This window comes from Caretta caretta, chromosome 8 (assembly GCF_965140235.1).
Source record: "Caretta caretta isolate rCarCar2 chromosome 8, rCarCar1.hap1, whole genome shotgun sequence".
Lineage (NCBI taxonomy): Eukaryota > Metazoa > Chordata > Testudines > Cheloniidae > Caretta > Caretta caretta.
In genome coordinates this window covers 54,473,913-54,486,744 of record NC_134213.1, presented here as the reverse complement: position 1 = coordinate 54,486,744, position 12,832 = coordinate 54,473,913, and the positions used below count along the sequence as shown (strand labels likewise).

The window sequence follows — 12,832 nt, the reverse complement described above, 5'->3', positions numbered from 1 at the left end:
ATGCCGCCCAGCTGAAGCCAGCCACGCACCGCGCAGCACAGAGCGCCGGGTCAGGCCACGGCTCTGCAGCTGCGCTGCTGCCCAGAGCATTGCGCCGGTGGCACAGTGAGCTGAGGCTGCGGGGGAGGGGGAACAGTAGGGGAGGGGCCGGGGGCTAGCCTCCCGGGCCAGGAGCTCAGGGGCCAGGCAGGAGGGTCCAGTGGGCTGGATGTGGCCTGTGGGCCGTAGTTTGCCCACCCCTGGGTTAGACAAATCCTAAGAGCTAGCCCCAAAATTTCTTGAACCACAGCTGAACTACAGTATCAATCAAGGTCAGGAGAGGTGTGAAATGCCTGTACGGCCCTACGTACATTGTCCATAACTGCAAAATGTGCCACTGTGACTTCTCACTAGAAATCATTTATATCGGTCTTTAAATATCTACTGAAATCCAAAGTTATTCTGATTTGCCATCCATTTAGACTATGAACTAAATGACAGAATTTTAGTGCTATTAAAATGGCCATAGACTACAGTTCTTGTTTACAAGGGATAGGATATACATGTGGTGCGGCAGTTGGTAGAATGGGTATTGTGCCGATGAGAGCGTAACAATGTTGAAAGTGTTCCAAACATTATTTAATCGGAGAATTAAAAGTTTAGCAAAATGAAACCTTTACTAAGCATAATGAACAGGTTAATAAAAAGAAACCTGTCTGGTGGTTTGACTCCAAAGCGAGATGCTTGGGCATGTGAAAGTGCCAATTAACCAAGAATACGATGACTCTTGTGAACAGTATGTTCAACCCCATCCAAAGAAAACGCCCATGACTGCAACTCAAGGAATCAGAGGTACAGGAACTCTCCAGCTTGAGCTGCGAAATCTTACCTAGAGGAATTTACAACACGTGGTTAAAGTCATCTGATCCGCAGAGCGTCTGATGTTTATCGAGCTGAGTAGAGAAGTCTCTGAAATCACTTACAAACCCTGAATCTGTCATGTGGCACACTAGGACACCACCAAAGTCACCCCATGCTGTTTATGTGGCCAGTTACAATAATAAATAGCTAAAATGGGAGGAGAGAGGGCAAATATAATTACAGTAAAAGATGTTTTATCCGGCACTTCACCAACCGGAAAGCTCTATAACCTGGCATTTCTGATCTTCATTGAAATTCCAGTTTATAGTCTGGTTGGTGCAGGGCTGACAGGGGGTTGGAGTGCGGGATGGGATGTGGGCTCTGGGAGGAAGTTTGGGTGCAGGAAGGGGCTCGGGGCAGCAGATAGGGGCGCAGGAGGGGATGTGGGGTGCTGGATTCGGGGGCTGCTCACCTTGGGTGGCTCCCCACAAGTGGTGACCTGTCCCAGCTGCTCCTATGCGGCTCTCTGCACTACCCCCGCCCCGAGTGCCAGCTCTGCAGCCCCCATTGACTGGGAACTGTGGCCAATGGGAGCTATGAGGGGGGCACCTGCGGGCAGAGGCAGTGCGCAGAGCCACCTGCCATGCCTCCGCCTAGGAGCAGCCGGGACAGGTCTCCACTTGTGGGGAGCTGCCCAAGGTGAGAGCCTCCCGGATCTCGCACCCTGCACCCCCAACTGCTGCCCCGAGGCCCCTCCCACATCCAAACTCCCTCCCACAGCCCACGCCCCGCACGCCCTCCCGCACCTCAGCCCCCAGCCTCGCACCCCCTCCAGCACCCAAACTCCCTCCCTCTTAGTTAACTGGCATTTTTCACTTACCAGCACTCCCCATTTCCCCAACATGCCAGATAAAACAGCTTTTACTGTAGTTGGCAGCTTCACTTTCTTTAGGAGTAAGCTAGTGGCCTCCACAGAAATTATTTTTGTTTTGTCCAAATTTGCCAGAGTCCCTCTAGCTCTGGGTCTGAAATGTTCAGTATATCAGTGTCTAAAAGACAAGGAAGGACACAGCAGTTTCCCTCATTAATACTGTGCTATATGGAGGACTTGTCCAACACACATAAACATACTTTCAATTCTGGGACATTACTGGAAGCAATACAAGAAGGGATAAATTCAGCATCTGAGCCCTGAGCTGGGGAAGAAATCCTGGCTGTATGCGCACTTGGGGTTGTTAGATCAGACTTATGAAGAGTGAAGTATGGCAATTTACTCTGACCTATGCTTTATTTTCTCAGGCTAGCTGCTCTTTTTCTCCTCAAGCCTTACAGTCATGGTTTTACTAGTGATTTTGGGAAGCTCAGAATTTATATTCCACAGTGCCCAGCAGTGTTCCTAGGAGCTGTGGTACTGGCTAATTTTCTAATGCCAGTAACTACTTTGTGGGATTAAATTAAAATGAATTTGAGAAACTAATGGTTGACATCCCATCCACAATCAAAATAAATCACTGTAGATTAAAGCAGTTAAAACTGATCTGAGCTCAAGACCCCATTCCACACACAGCAACAATCTAGCGTGACCAAGGTTTGTAAAACAGTTGGGATGGCTGTTTTACAGATGCAAGGTATTGTATAGGCATAGTCCATGCCATGAACTTTGCAGCAAGTTTGACCTAAATTCTGTGGCAAGGGGCTTGGAGTCCACAGCTCTTCAGTGAAGCAGAACGGAAATTCAGATCAGTTTAAAAATCGGTATTTTACTAAATTGAATATGCAAATGAATAATACAATCAGTACAGTATCCCTTATGTTACCTGAATTGATACTAAATGTAAGTAACCTTATGATTCCCCAAAATTTTACATTGTCAATGTGCTGCAGAACTTCATATTGAAAATGCATAACTGCACTGTATAATTTGTTTTGTTGAGGGAAGCCAGTAATTTTGGGATACCAGTATCTTTTGGCATGGGAGGCAGTTTGGAACTGTGGGATGAATACATAAACTGGATGTTCCTGCTAAAATGATCAGCCATTAAATATTTAATGTTAACATTTTAATGTCCATCATTAGGTTTCAAAGTCAACAGATCCCCTAAGATGAATTGCGCAGTTCAGACCTCCTTTAGAGTAATTGTTTCCAGTATTTGCAGACTCCGGCAGATCTCACTGAGAACTAGGTTTTATTGGGACTTAATTTTTAAAATGACAGCTAAGATTCTAGTGAACACTTTGTGCAGCACACAAGGCCCTAGGAACAGGCATTGTGAGTTCATGGCATTCAAATGATTTGTTATGATGAATTTCCTCATGCTCACAGGGCCCCAGAAACAAGGAAATTTAAATTAAAATGTAATAATCAGCAAGACGTAATTTTCACTTTGTTGTTTTTGCCACTCTTCTGATTTTAAATTCTCAAATATTTGTTACTGTAATGCAGTAGCTGGGAATGGTCTCTCCTCCACTTAGACACAAGTGGCACAGATCCATACAAACAATCCACTCTTCCACACACTTCACAGCCACTTATACAAGTCTCTTTCCACCCACCGATATACATACATAACCATGGACAAAAGAGTATGTATTGGCTTCAGCTGTTTAATTAATTGTCAAATTTATTAGGGTTCTGGATTTTTACAGCCAACATACTTCTCTCCCAAACAAACATACTTCAATAAAAACATGACAGAATGCACAGAGAGAAGGTATGGATTGGCCAGCTCTGACTAAATGGACTGTGCAGTCCTTGCAAAGACTGCAATGAGAGATCTCCAAATCCAGTGCTGAAGAGCAGTCACAATCAGTTCAGCCCAGGACTGCAGTAGGGCTCCATTTTACACACCAGGCCTAGAGAAAAGCTCAACTTAATGCACCCCAAGAAAAGTCCAGCTAGTTATGACAATGCTCACTACCTTGTAGGAGCTTCACTTCCATATATGTCCTTTGACTTCTCTGACCTCATTATTTAATGGACATGGAGCTTTTCCTATTGTAACTCCACAGGACAGGTGCCAGGCCGGTCAGTATTGACTACCTGCAGGGATCACGGAGTTCCTTACAAGGCAATATCTCCATAATAGACTTATACTGGCCCTCCTTCAGGAAGAGAGTTGTGGACCAGTTTGTGTGTGTGGGGGGGGGGGGGGGGGGGCTGGGAGCAATCTCTCTAGGATAACTGAACAGTTCTTGTTCTAGTGACAGGCAAAGAATGGTGACCACAATCATAGAGCCCTAAACACTAAGATTTGTCCACTTTATGTGTGCGCTCATGCCTCCTTAGAGTGCCTGACTCTGTGAAGGAATGACCGCAGTAAGCACAAGAGTAGGGTTTTTCTCCAGTATGGATCCGCTGATGGCGCTGTAGTGATGCCAGTCTTGTGAAGGTCCCTCCGCACTCTTCACAATAGAAAGGGCGCTCTCCAGAGTGAGTCTGTTGGTGCCGTTTCAACCTCAGTAGTTGGACAAAGGCCATACCACATTCTTGACATTTATATGGTTTGTCCTCTCGATGGATCACTTTGTGTTTCGACAGCAGATTAGGTTTACGGAAACCTTTGCCACACATTGGACAAATGTAAGGTTTAGACTCTTCTTCCCCAGGCTTTTTATTTTCTGAACACTGCTGGTCAGTGTTTCCACTGCCATGCTTGTTTTGGTGCAATATTGACCATGGGTTCCTAACCATGCCATTTCCCAAAACTACCTTGGAGCGCTCAATTTTGTGCACATTGCGTAGGTGCCTCCAGACATCAGCCGTGCGGATGAAACCCTTGTCACACTCTGGACACTTGTGTGGCCTGTCACTAGAATGAATGAGCTTGTGCATTCGCAAGTTTGCAGCACGGAAGAACTCTTTGCCACAGATGGGGCATTGGTATGAATGCTCTGTCAGATGGATATGTTTGTGTTCTTGTAATTCACCCAGATCCTGGAAAGAGACACCACACTTCTTGCACCTATAAGGCAAAGCTTCTCCAGAGATGGGCTCCAGGTCCTCCTCATCAAAAGCATCAACAAGAATGATGTTTTCATCATCCTCACTTAATCCTCCCTGAGGTTCCTCAGAGGAGTAGAACTCCAGATCCTCATCTTCACATTGAAGGTCAAAGTTGGTGTTGGAAGTGACAAAGACCCCAGCTGTAGTCTCACCTCGCTTCTGGTAGTAGGTCTCATAGGTTTCCTCATCTTCACACTGCAATTCTACAGGGAGTTCTTGCTTACCTGAAGGTCCAGCAGGGCTACAACCAGGACTGCATGGTTGAGAGTAGTCTATGTCTACCTCCAACTGGAGACTAGATTTGCGACCCACCCGCTCAGAGGAATGACTGGAGTCATCTGAATGCTCCTCACCTGTGTCATAAGTGTCGTTATCGGACTCCCAGTCCACCTCGTCCATCCTGTGGTGTCATATATGGAGAGTGTATATGGCTTACTGTGGATGTAAGTATACCATGTTCTTATAGTCCTTCATGATTGGTTCATCTCGTTCTCAACTCCAATCACAGCCCTTCCGAGAAAAAACAGGTGATGATTTCATTAGCCAACTCGCCAACATTCATATTAAGTAAAACGAAACAACCACAACAGAGATCTTTTTCTGGTGAACAGAATAATACTGAGACTTTGTACATTAGTTTCACTGTAGGAGACACTGGGTAGTTTACTATGATCATCAAATGGAACATTTCTATATCTCCATAAAATTAAATCCTCTATTTTAATTGGATCCTTTTGGCAAATCTGAATAATTAAGGTAACAGCTACTCGTTTCTCTAGTCTTAAAAAAAAAACATTAAGAATTTCTACAATTTCTGTTTTAGAATTTAATAATGTGGATGCATCCACTTCACATATTTGGTGATCAGAGATTTGGTTTTGAGTTTTCCCTTGTTTTGTAATATGATTTAAAAACTATTCCCACACTTCTTTGAACCCTTCTACATCTATTCTACTCTTCTCCACAATATGTATATCATTATAAGATGGGACTTGTTAGATCTGAAATTCATTTTCCCTGGTAAACATTGATCCTGACAAACTTTTCCACACAAATAAACCACATGCCCTTTTCATATTAAATGCTCAGTAATGACCAACAGCCTGCCAGGCTACATAACAGAAGCAGCAAGAACATTTTATCATCTATTTTTGATGTTGTTGTTCTTGGGCCACTCCAAAACATTACTGTACTCTAATTGCTTTCTACTTTTCTAGTCAAGATCATTGTCTCCTTGCTTCTAGCTAGCTGAAGTCCTTCTGGGGTCTAGTACAATTTATAAAATATTTTAAATTGCATCTCTTCAATATTTAAATCCCTGCCAGCCATGTTGCTTCTTTTATGTTATTTGGCCTATTTCTGTGTCAGCCATCTAAAGTTTCCACATCAGATAGCCCTAGCCAATCCTGAGAGAACAGCAAACATTCTTCTTCCTTTAAACATGGGCGGGACTGAGATATTCAAACTTATTCACTTAACTCCCAGGACAGACTCCCTTCACTACACAGGGCTTTATCAGAAGATTCATATTAAGTGTTCTCTTTGCATTGCTAGAGATATATCATTATGTATGAGTGACCACCAGGCACTTTATTTCCCTGTGCCCCGAATCTGCTCCCCGGCAGGAGCGCCAGGCAAGCCTCCACTCCCTGGCAGGAGTGCTAGGATGGGGAAGCCCCCATGCCCCAACCCCATTTCCCAGCAGGAGCACTAGAGGGGTGGGGATTTGGGGGGGGGGGGCAAGGAAAGTGCAGGTGGAAGAGATGGGGAGGGGCCCACACTTGCTCTGGCCCAGTGCCCCACAAAACTGTAATCCACCTCTGAATACCAAATCAACAGCCCCCTCCCCAACTCACTAACTTTCCCCATACATACCCTTCTACTCATTCTCTTACATATAGTATGTGATTTGCCCCTTGCGCGCCCCATCACCTTCCTTTTCTGTCCCATCTTTCCCCCCCTGCTACAGGTGATTCCCCAGCTCCACCCTTCCACATCCTTATTTGTATGGATTTGGTGTTCAATGCCCCTTCACTTGAATCCCAGCACTTTCCTGTGTGCCCAGTAACCTCCACCCATCCTAGTTCATTCTTTTTATTGCCTACCCATTTTCTCATTCTCCCACATGTTATCATCCCATCTTCTTCCACACATTCACATACCTCACAGGGCTAAACCTGGAGCAGTAAATTGTTTAAGGATGTGGGACTGATGTGCCATCCTAACTCAGTATTGTGTGTCACTTACTCCCCTTGGAAGAATCTGGTGCCATACCCCAATGGAGAACTGCTCTAAATACTGCTTACACTAGACATCTCGTGCTGAATGCACTGCTAGTATATATTAAACAATAAACTAATCTGATAAGAACAGTCATACTCGGTCAGACCAATGGTCCATCTAGCCCAGTATTCTGTCTTCCAGCAGTGGCCAATACCAGATTCTTCAGAGGCAATAAACAGAACAGGGCAATTTATCGAGTGATCCACCCCCTCTTGTCCAGTCCCAGCTTCTGCAGTCAGAAGTTTAGGGACACCTAGAACATGGGGCTGTGTCCCTGATCATCTTGCTAATAGCCATTGATGAACCTATCTTCCATGAACTTGTCTAATCCTTCACAACTTCCCCTGGCAACAGATTCCACAGGTTGACTGTGCATTGTACAAAGTACTTCCCTTTGTTTGTTTTAAACCTACTGCCTATTAATTTCATTGGGTGATCTCCTGGTTTTTGTGTTATTTACTCCTTCACATAATACTTCCTTATTCACTTTCTCCACACCATTCATGATTTTATAGACCTCTATCGTATCCCCCCTTTGTTGTCTCTTTACTAAAATGAACAGTCCCTCCTTTTTAATTTCTCCTTATATGGAAGCTGTTCCATCCCTTTAATCATTTTTGTTGCCTTTTGCTGTACTTTTTCCAATTCTAATATATCTTTTTGAGACAGGGTGACCAGAACTGTATGCAATATTCAAGGTGTGGGCATACCATGGATTTATATAGTTGCATTATGATATTGTCTGTCTTATTATCTAACCTTTCCCTAATGGGACCTATATTCTGTTGGCTTTTTTGACTGCTGCTGCACACTGAGCTGATGTTTTCAAAGAACTATCCATAGTGACTCCAAGATCTTTTTCTTGAGTAGTAATAGCAAATTTAGACCCATAGTTTTGTATGTATAGTTCGGATTATGTTTTTCAATGTTGATTCTTTACATTTCTCAACATTGAATTTCATCTGCCATTTTGTTGTCCAGTCACCCAGTTTTGTGAGATCCCTTTGTAACTCTTCACAGTCAGTTTTGGCCTTAACTATCTTGAGTAATTTTGTATCATTTGCAAACTTTGCCACCTCACTGTTTACCCCCTTTTCCAGATAAATTATTAATATTTTGAACAGCACTGGTCCCAGTGCAGAGCCTTGGAGGACCCTGCTATTTACTCCTTCCACTGTGAAAACTGACCATTTAGTCCTACCCTTTGTTTCCTATCTTTTAATTAGTTACTGAGCCATGAGAGGATCTTCCTTCTTATCCCATAACAGCTACTTTGTTTAAGAGCCTTTGGTGAGGGACCTTGTCAAAGACTTGCTGAAAGTCCAAATATACTATGTTCACTGGGTTACCCTTGCCCATGTTTGTTGACCCTTTCAAAGAATTCTAACAGATCGGTGAGGCACAATTTCCCTTTACAAAAGCCGTCTTGATTCTTTGCCCCCAACACATCATGTTCCTTTATGTGTCTAATAATTCTGTTATTTACTATAGTTTCAACCAATCCGCTTTGTACAGAAGTTAGTCTTACTGGCCTGCAATTGCCAGGATCACTTGTGGAGCCTTTTTTAAAAATTGGCATTACATTAGCTATCCACTAGTCATCTGTTACACAGGCTAATTTAAGCAATATATTACATACCACATTTCTGCAGTAGTTCTGCTATTTCATATTTGAGTTTCTTCAGAACTCTTTGGTGAATACCATCTGGTCTTGAGGACTTATTACTGTTTATCAATTTGTTCCCAAACCTCCTCTATTGACACGTCAAGCCAGGACAGTTCCTCGGATTTGTCACCTAAACATTCTCTGCAGTGAAGACCAATGCAAAGAATTCATGTAGCTTATCCACAATGGCCTTATCTTCCTTGAGTGTTCCTTAAGCACCAAAATTGTCCAGTGGGCTCACCGATTGTTTGGCAGGCTTCCTACTGCTGTACTTAAAAAAAAAAATGGCACTGTTAATTTTTGTGTCTTTTCCTAGTTGCTCTTCAAATTATTTATTGGCCTGCCTAATTATACTTTTACACTTAACTTGCCAGAGTTAATGCTCCTTTCTAGTTTCCTCAGTAGGATTTGACTTCCAATTTTTAAATAACATCTGTTTGTGTCTGACTGCATCTTTTACTGCTGTTTAGCCATGGTGGCATTTTTTTCAGCTCTTCATTGTTTTCTTTTATTTGATGTACACACATAGTTTGAACCTCTATAATGGTGTTTTGAAAAAAATTTCCATGCGGCTTGCAAGCACTTCACTCTTGTGACTGTTCCTTTTAATTTTCCGCCTCAACCATAATCTCAGTAGTACAACTACCCCCGCTACAACACTAGTAGTAGTTCCAACATCGGACACTCCAAGTATAGGGAAGCGGAATATGGGAGAGAAAAAAAGGCCAACAGGAGGGGGAAGAGACCAGAGGGGACTGTGGCTGGAGATGCTGAAGGAAGGAGGAGAAAAGACAGCAGGGGAAGGAGGAGGAGGAGAAATCAAGGGAGAAAGATGCCATGCCAAGACACAGAGAAGAAAGTTCCCACCGCGCCAGGCCCGCCCACCAGACACACCTGCCTCCAGCACAGCTCCCTGCAGTCCCGTTATCAGGCAGCGGCTCCAGGGACGGAGCGGGCTACATCCCCCGACCTGAGACAGACACCGACAGGGAATGAGCCTTGCGGGGCCGGTCCCTCCGCTCCCTGCAGCACCGTGACCCGCCCCGCCCGGGCCAACACGCTCCCTCTGGCGGCTGGTGCCCGCGGAGCGCTGCCCCCCGCCGGCTCCCGGCTCCGGTGGAGCGAACACCGGCCATTCGCTGCCCCGCCCCGCGGCTCTGCCCGCAGCGCTCCTCGCCCGGACCCGGCCGCCTCCCGGGCGTGTCCTGCCCCGGCCCCTCCCCCCGCGGGGCGGAGCCCGCCCTGCGCTCACCCGGCCCGGAGCAGCGGGCGCTGCCGGCAAGGGGCTCTGGCCCCGGGGCTCACCGTGCGGGGCGGCCCCGCACCTCAGCCCGAGGCTGCCGCCCGGAGCTCTAACGAGGCGGCCCAAGCGGCAGAACGGAGCAGGGTGAGCGCCCCATGCCGCGCCGGGGGTCCGGAACCCTCCGCCCCACTGCGCACGCGCCGAACTGCAGGAGCGCCTGCGCAGCGGCCGCCCCGCAGCCCCTGGCGCGGCTGTTGCTGCCCGGAGTCCACCAAGCCGCGGGAGCGCCGCGGGCACGGCGGGTGGGGGTGCCGGCTGCGGGCGCGCAGAGAGTGGCGGGGGCCTGAAGCGGTGCTGGGTTTTTTGACGTGTTATTTTTTGTTTAGCCTTCCCGGTGCTCGCATCAGCTGTGGGCATCGCTTCCCCCGGGGGCCCTCCCGCAGCCAGCCTCTCGGCTCTGTCCACATCCCTGTCTTGGTGACTGCAGCAGCCCCCCGCCCGGGAAAATACTCTTTGTGGGAGGTCTTTGATCAGCGGTCTTCTTAGTTTTACCCCAACTGGTACCTTGACTCCAAACTTTCTTTTCCTGCTCTACCACCCATCACAAGCTGCTGTCCTAGGGCACAGCCACGCACTCCCCCACCTCCCCCCCTAAAAATGTACAGGCAGGGATAGTATTTGCCCACGATGAATGTTACTTCAAATTTCGGTTGTGTAGTCTCCCCCTCTTTAACCCCTGGGAAGCAGAGGAAGGGTCATTGGCCCCTGCATCCCTATTTAAGGTGGGCACTTTAGCACATACTTAAGTCCCAGTAAAGTCCCTGGGACTCCCACCCATGCTTAAAGTCAAACATATACTAAGCTGATTTCTTGAATCTAGACCTGATGAACTGATTAAACTATATTCTAGTGCCTTTCTTAATGCATATTCGAGGGGTGGATGTATATAAACTATAATTGCAAGGATGACTATAACCATCCATTAGTAAATTTCACCACAAAGATCACCATACTACAGAACTAGAACTTTAACCATTTTGTCCAAATATTGGGAAGTTGTTATATGTTTTCCTCAAGAATCATGTGTGTCCTTCCATCAGCATGATAAATGAACACAAATGTTGATTTCCCTTTTCATAGCAGAAACAAGTGGCCTTTCCACCACTGGTTTGGAAAACCTCACTCAAACTCACAGTAATCTCTCTTTGTCCATATTTAATGATACTTCAACCAAAGAAGTGGCATTCCTGGATGAAAAATAAAACCTTTAAAGAGACCAGTTTTCATGACTGCATTTAGTCTCTCCCTTTCAAAAACTAGGGCCATTAACTGTTGCAGGGTAATATTTTCTGGTGACCCTAAACATTTGTATTTTCATTCTGTAAAAATGCAAACAGGATGCTGAAAACTACCCATGGCAACCAGAGACATTATTTTGTGCAACCCCGCTTCAAATCTAAGGTAGCCCAGAAGACGTATACAAATGCCTCACACTACAGAAATATATAGACTTTATATACAAAGTGTTTCATAAAAATATATATATATACCATCCCTGCATACTGCAGCTAGATCCATACTTCAGCCTTAGGGGAAAGAACAAGTATTGTGAAGGAGGGCAGCTCAATGAGCTGGAGCAAGAGGACAGTAGAAAATATTTTCATCACAGGCACTGTCTCCATCCACAACCATTCATGGCAATTAGAACAACAAACCCACTAGTGATGAGCTGAAATAAACTCTAAAACAATGCATTTTTAGAGTATGAATGTGTAATATAAGCTTATAAGGAATTTTACTCCTAAAGTTTTCACCTTAAATCACTTTTTTTCAACTAGGTGGGCAACAGACTAGACAAGGGAGGGCATGAGAAGAAGACAGGAAAACTGGGGGCATTTTTACTTCATCTATCGCACCACTCACTGCAAAGAGTTCCTACAACCATGGGTAAAATAGCAGACACCACCTTGGAAGCCATCCTGCTCCCACGATCCCTCCCCATAATATAGCCAGCTACAGGAGCAGTTGGCATATACAATGTTGCCAGCAGAGGAAGCACAGGTGTGGCTTAAAAGGACATTTATCAATTACATGCTCTCATTAACATCCCTACCTACTTTTAAGATATCTAATAGGCCCTACATAATGGTACTAACTGCTTAGCTGAGTGATTTATGGGACACTATCAACTTGAAATAATGATTACAGCTAACAATTTTGTACTTACTGTAGTTACAAGTAACTCCCAAGATTTATAGGACTTAAAAATGATTGTTCACACTTGTTTAGTTTACACAAAGTGTTGTCAAATGCCCAAAGTAGAGAGAGTCAGGTTCACTGTTTTTGTGAACAACAGTCTCAGAAATTTGAAAAAAAATGGGTGGTTAGCAGTAACAGCAGAAGCAGAGCTGAAATGAAAAAAAGAGAACAATCAGCACACAAGTGAAGTAAAAGGATACAGGAGGAGAGGTGTTCCTCTTAGGCCAACCCAAAAGACCCTTCTGGGACCGCCCCCCAACACATAGCAAACCAGAAACCACATTTAAAACATGTTAAAAAACTTTAAAAGGCATGCTATTTTAAGGGTTCAGTAGCTGAAAATTTGGCAAGGGGGGCTAATTAGTCAGTTTAGAAAAGAAAATTAAGTTGACACCATCCCTTTAAAAGTGCCCTAGAATTTCTAATAAAGACAGATACTGCTTAGCATATTGCATCTTCTAGAGTGAGGAACCTTAAATCTAAATATTAACAGTGTAAAAATCAGGAGTATTCTCCTTATTTTTATTAGCATTTTCTG

General features: G+C 45.0%; 1 protein-coding gene across 10 annotated transcripts in view; it reads right to left on the bottom strand.

Moving 5' to 3' along the window:
• The window catches only part of LOC125640797 (uncharacterized), a 49,114-nt gene extending 38,876 nt beyond the window's left edge, over positions 1-10,238 (bottom strand). The window contains exons 1-4 of one of the 10 annotated variants that reach the window (XM_048859727.2): positions 10,045-10,238; positions 9,687-9,762; positions 8,766-9,058; positions 3,444-5,353 (exon numbers count right to left, since the gene is read on the bottom strand). In XM_048859727.2, coding sequence (XP_048715684.1) covers positions 4,085-5,242 — 1,158 coding nt within the window. In that variant the 5' untranslated portion in view covers positions 5,243-5,353; positions 8,766-9,058; positions 9,687-9,762; positions 10,045-10,238 and the 3' untranslated portion in view covers positions 3,444-4,084. Of the gene's footprint in view, positions 1-3,443; positions 5,354-8,765; positions 9,064-9,686; positions 10,005-10,044 lie in introns of those variants that run through there. The other 9 variants (XM_048859726.2, XR_012669653.1, XM_048859728.2 and 6 more) reach the window with 9 other exon arrangements.
• Between the last annotated feature and the right edge of the window lie 2,594 nt (positions 10,239-12,832).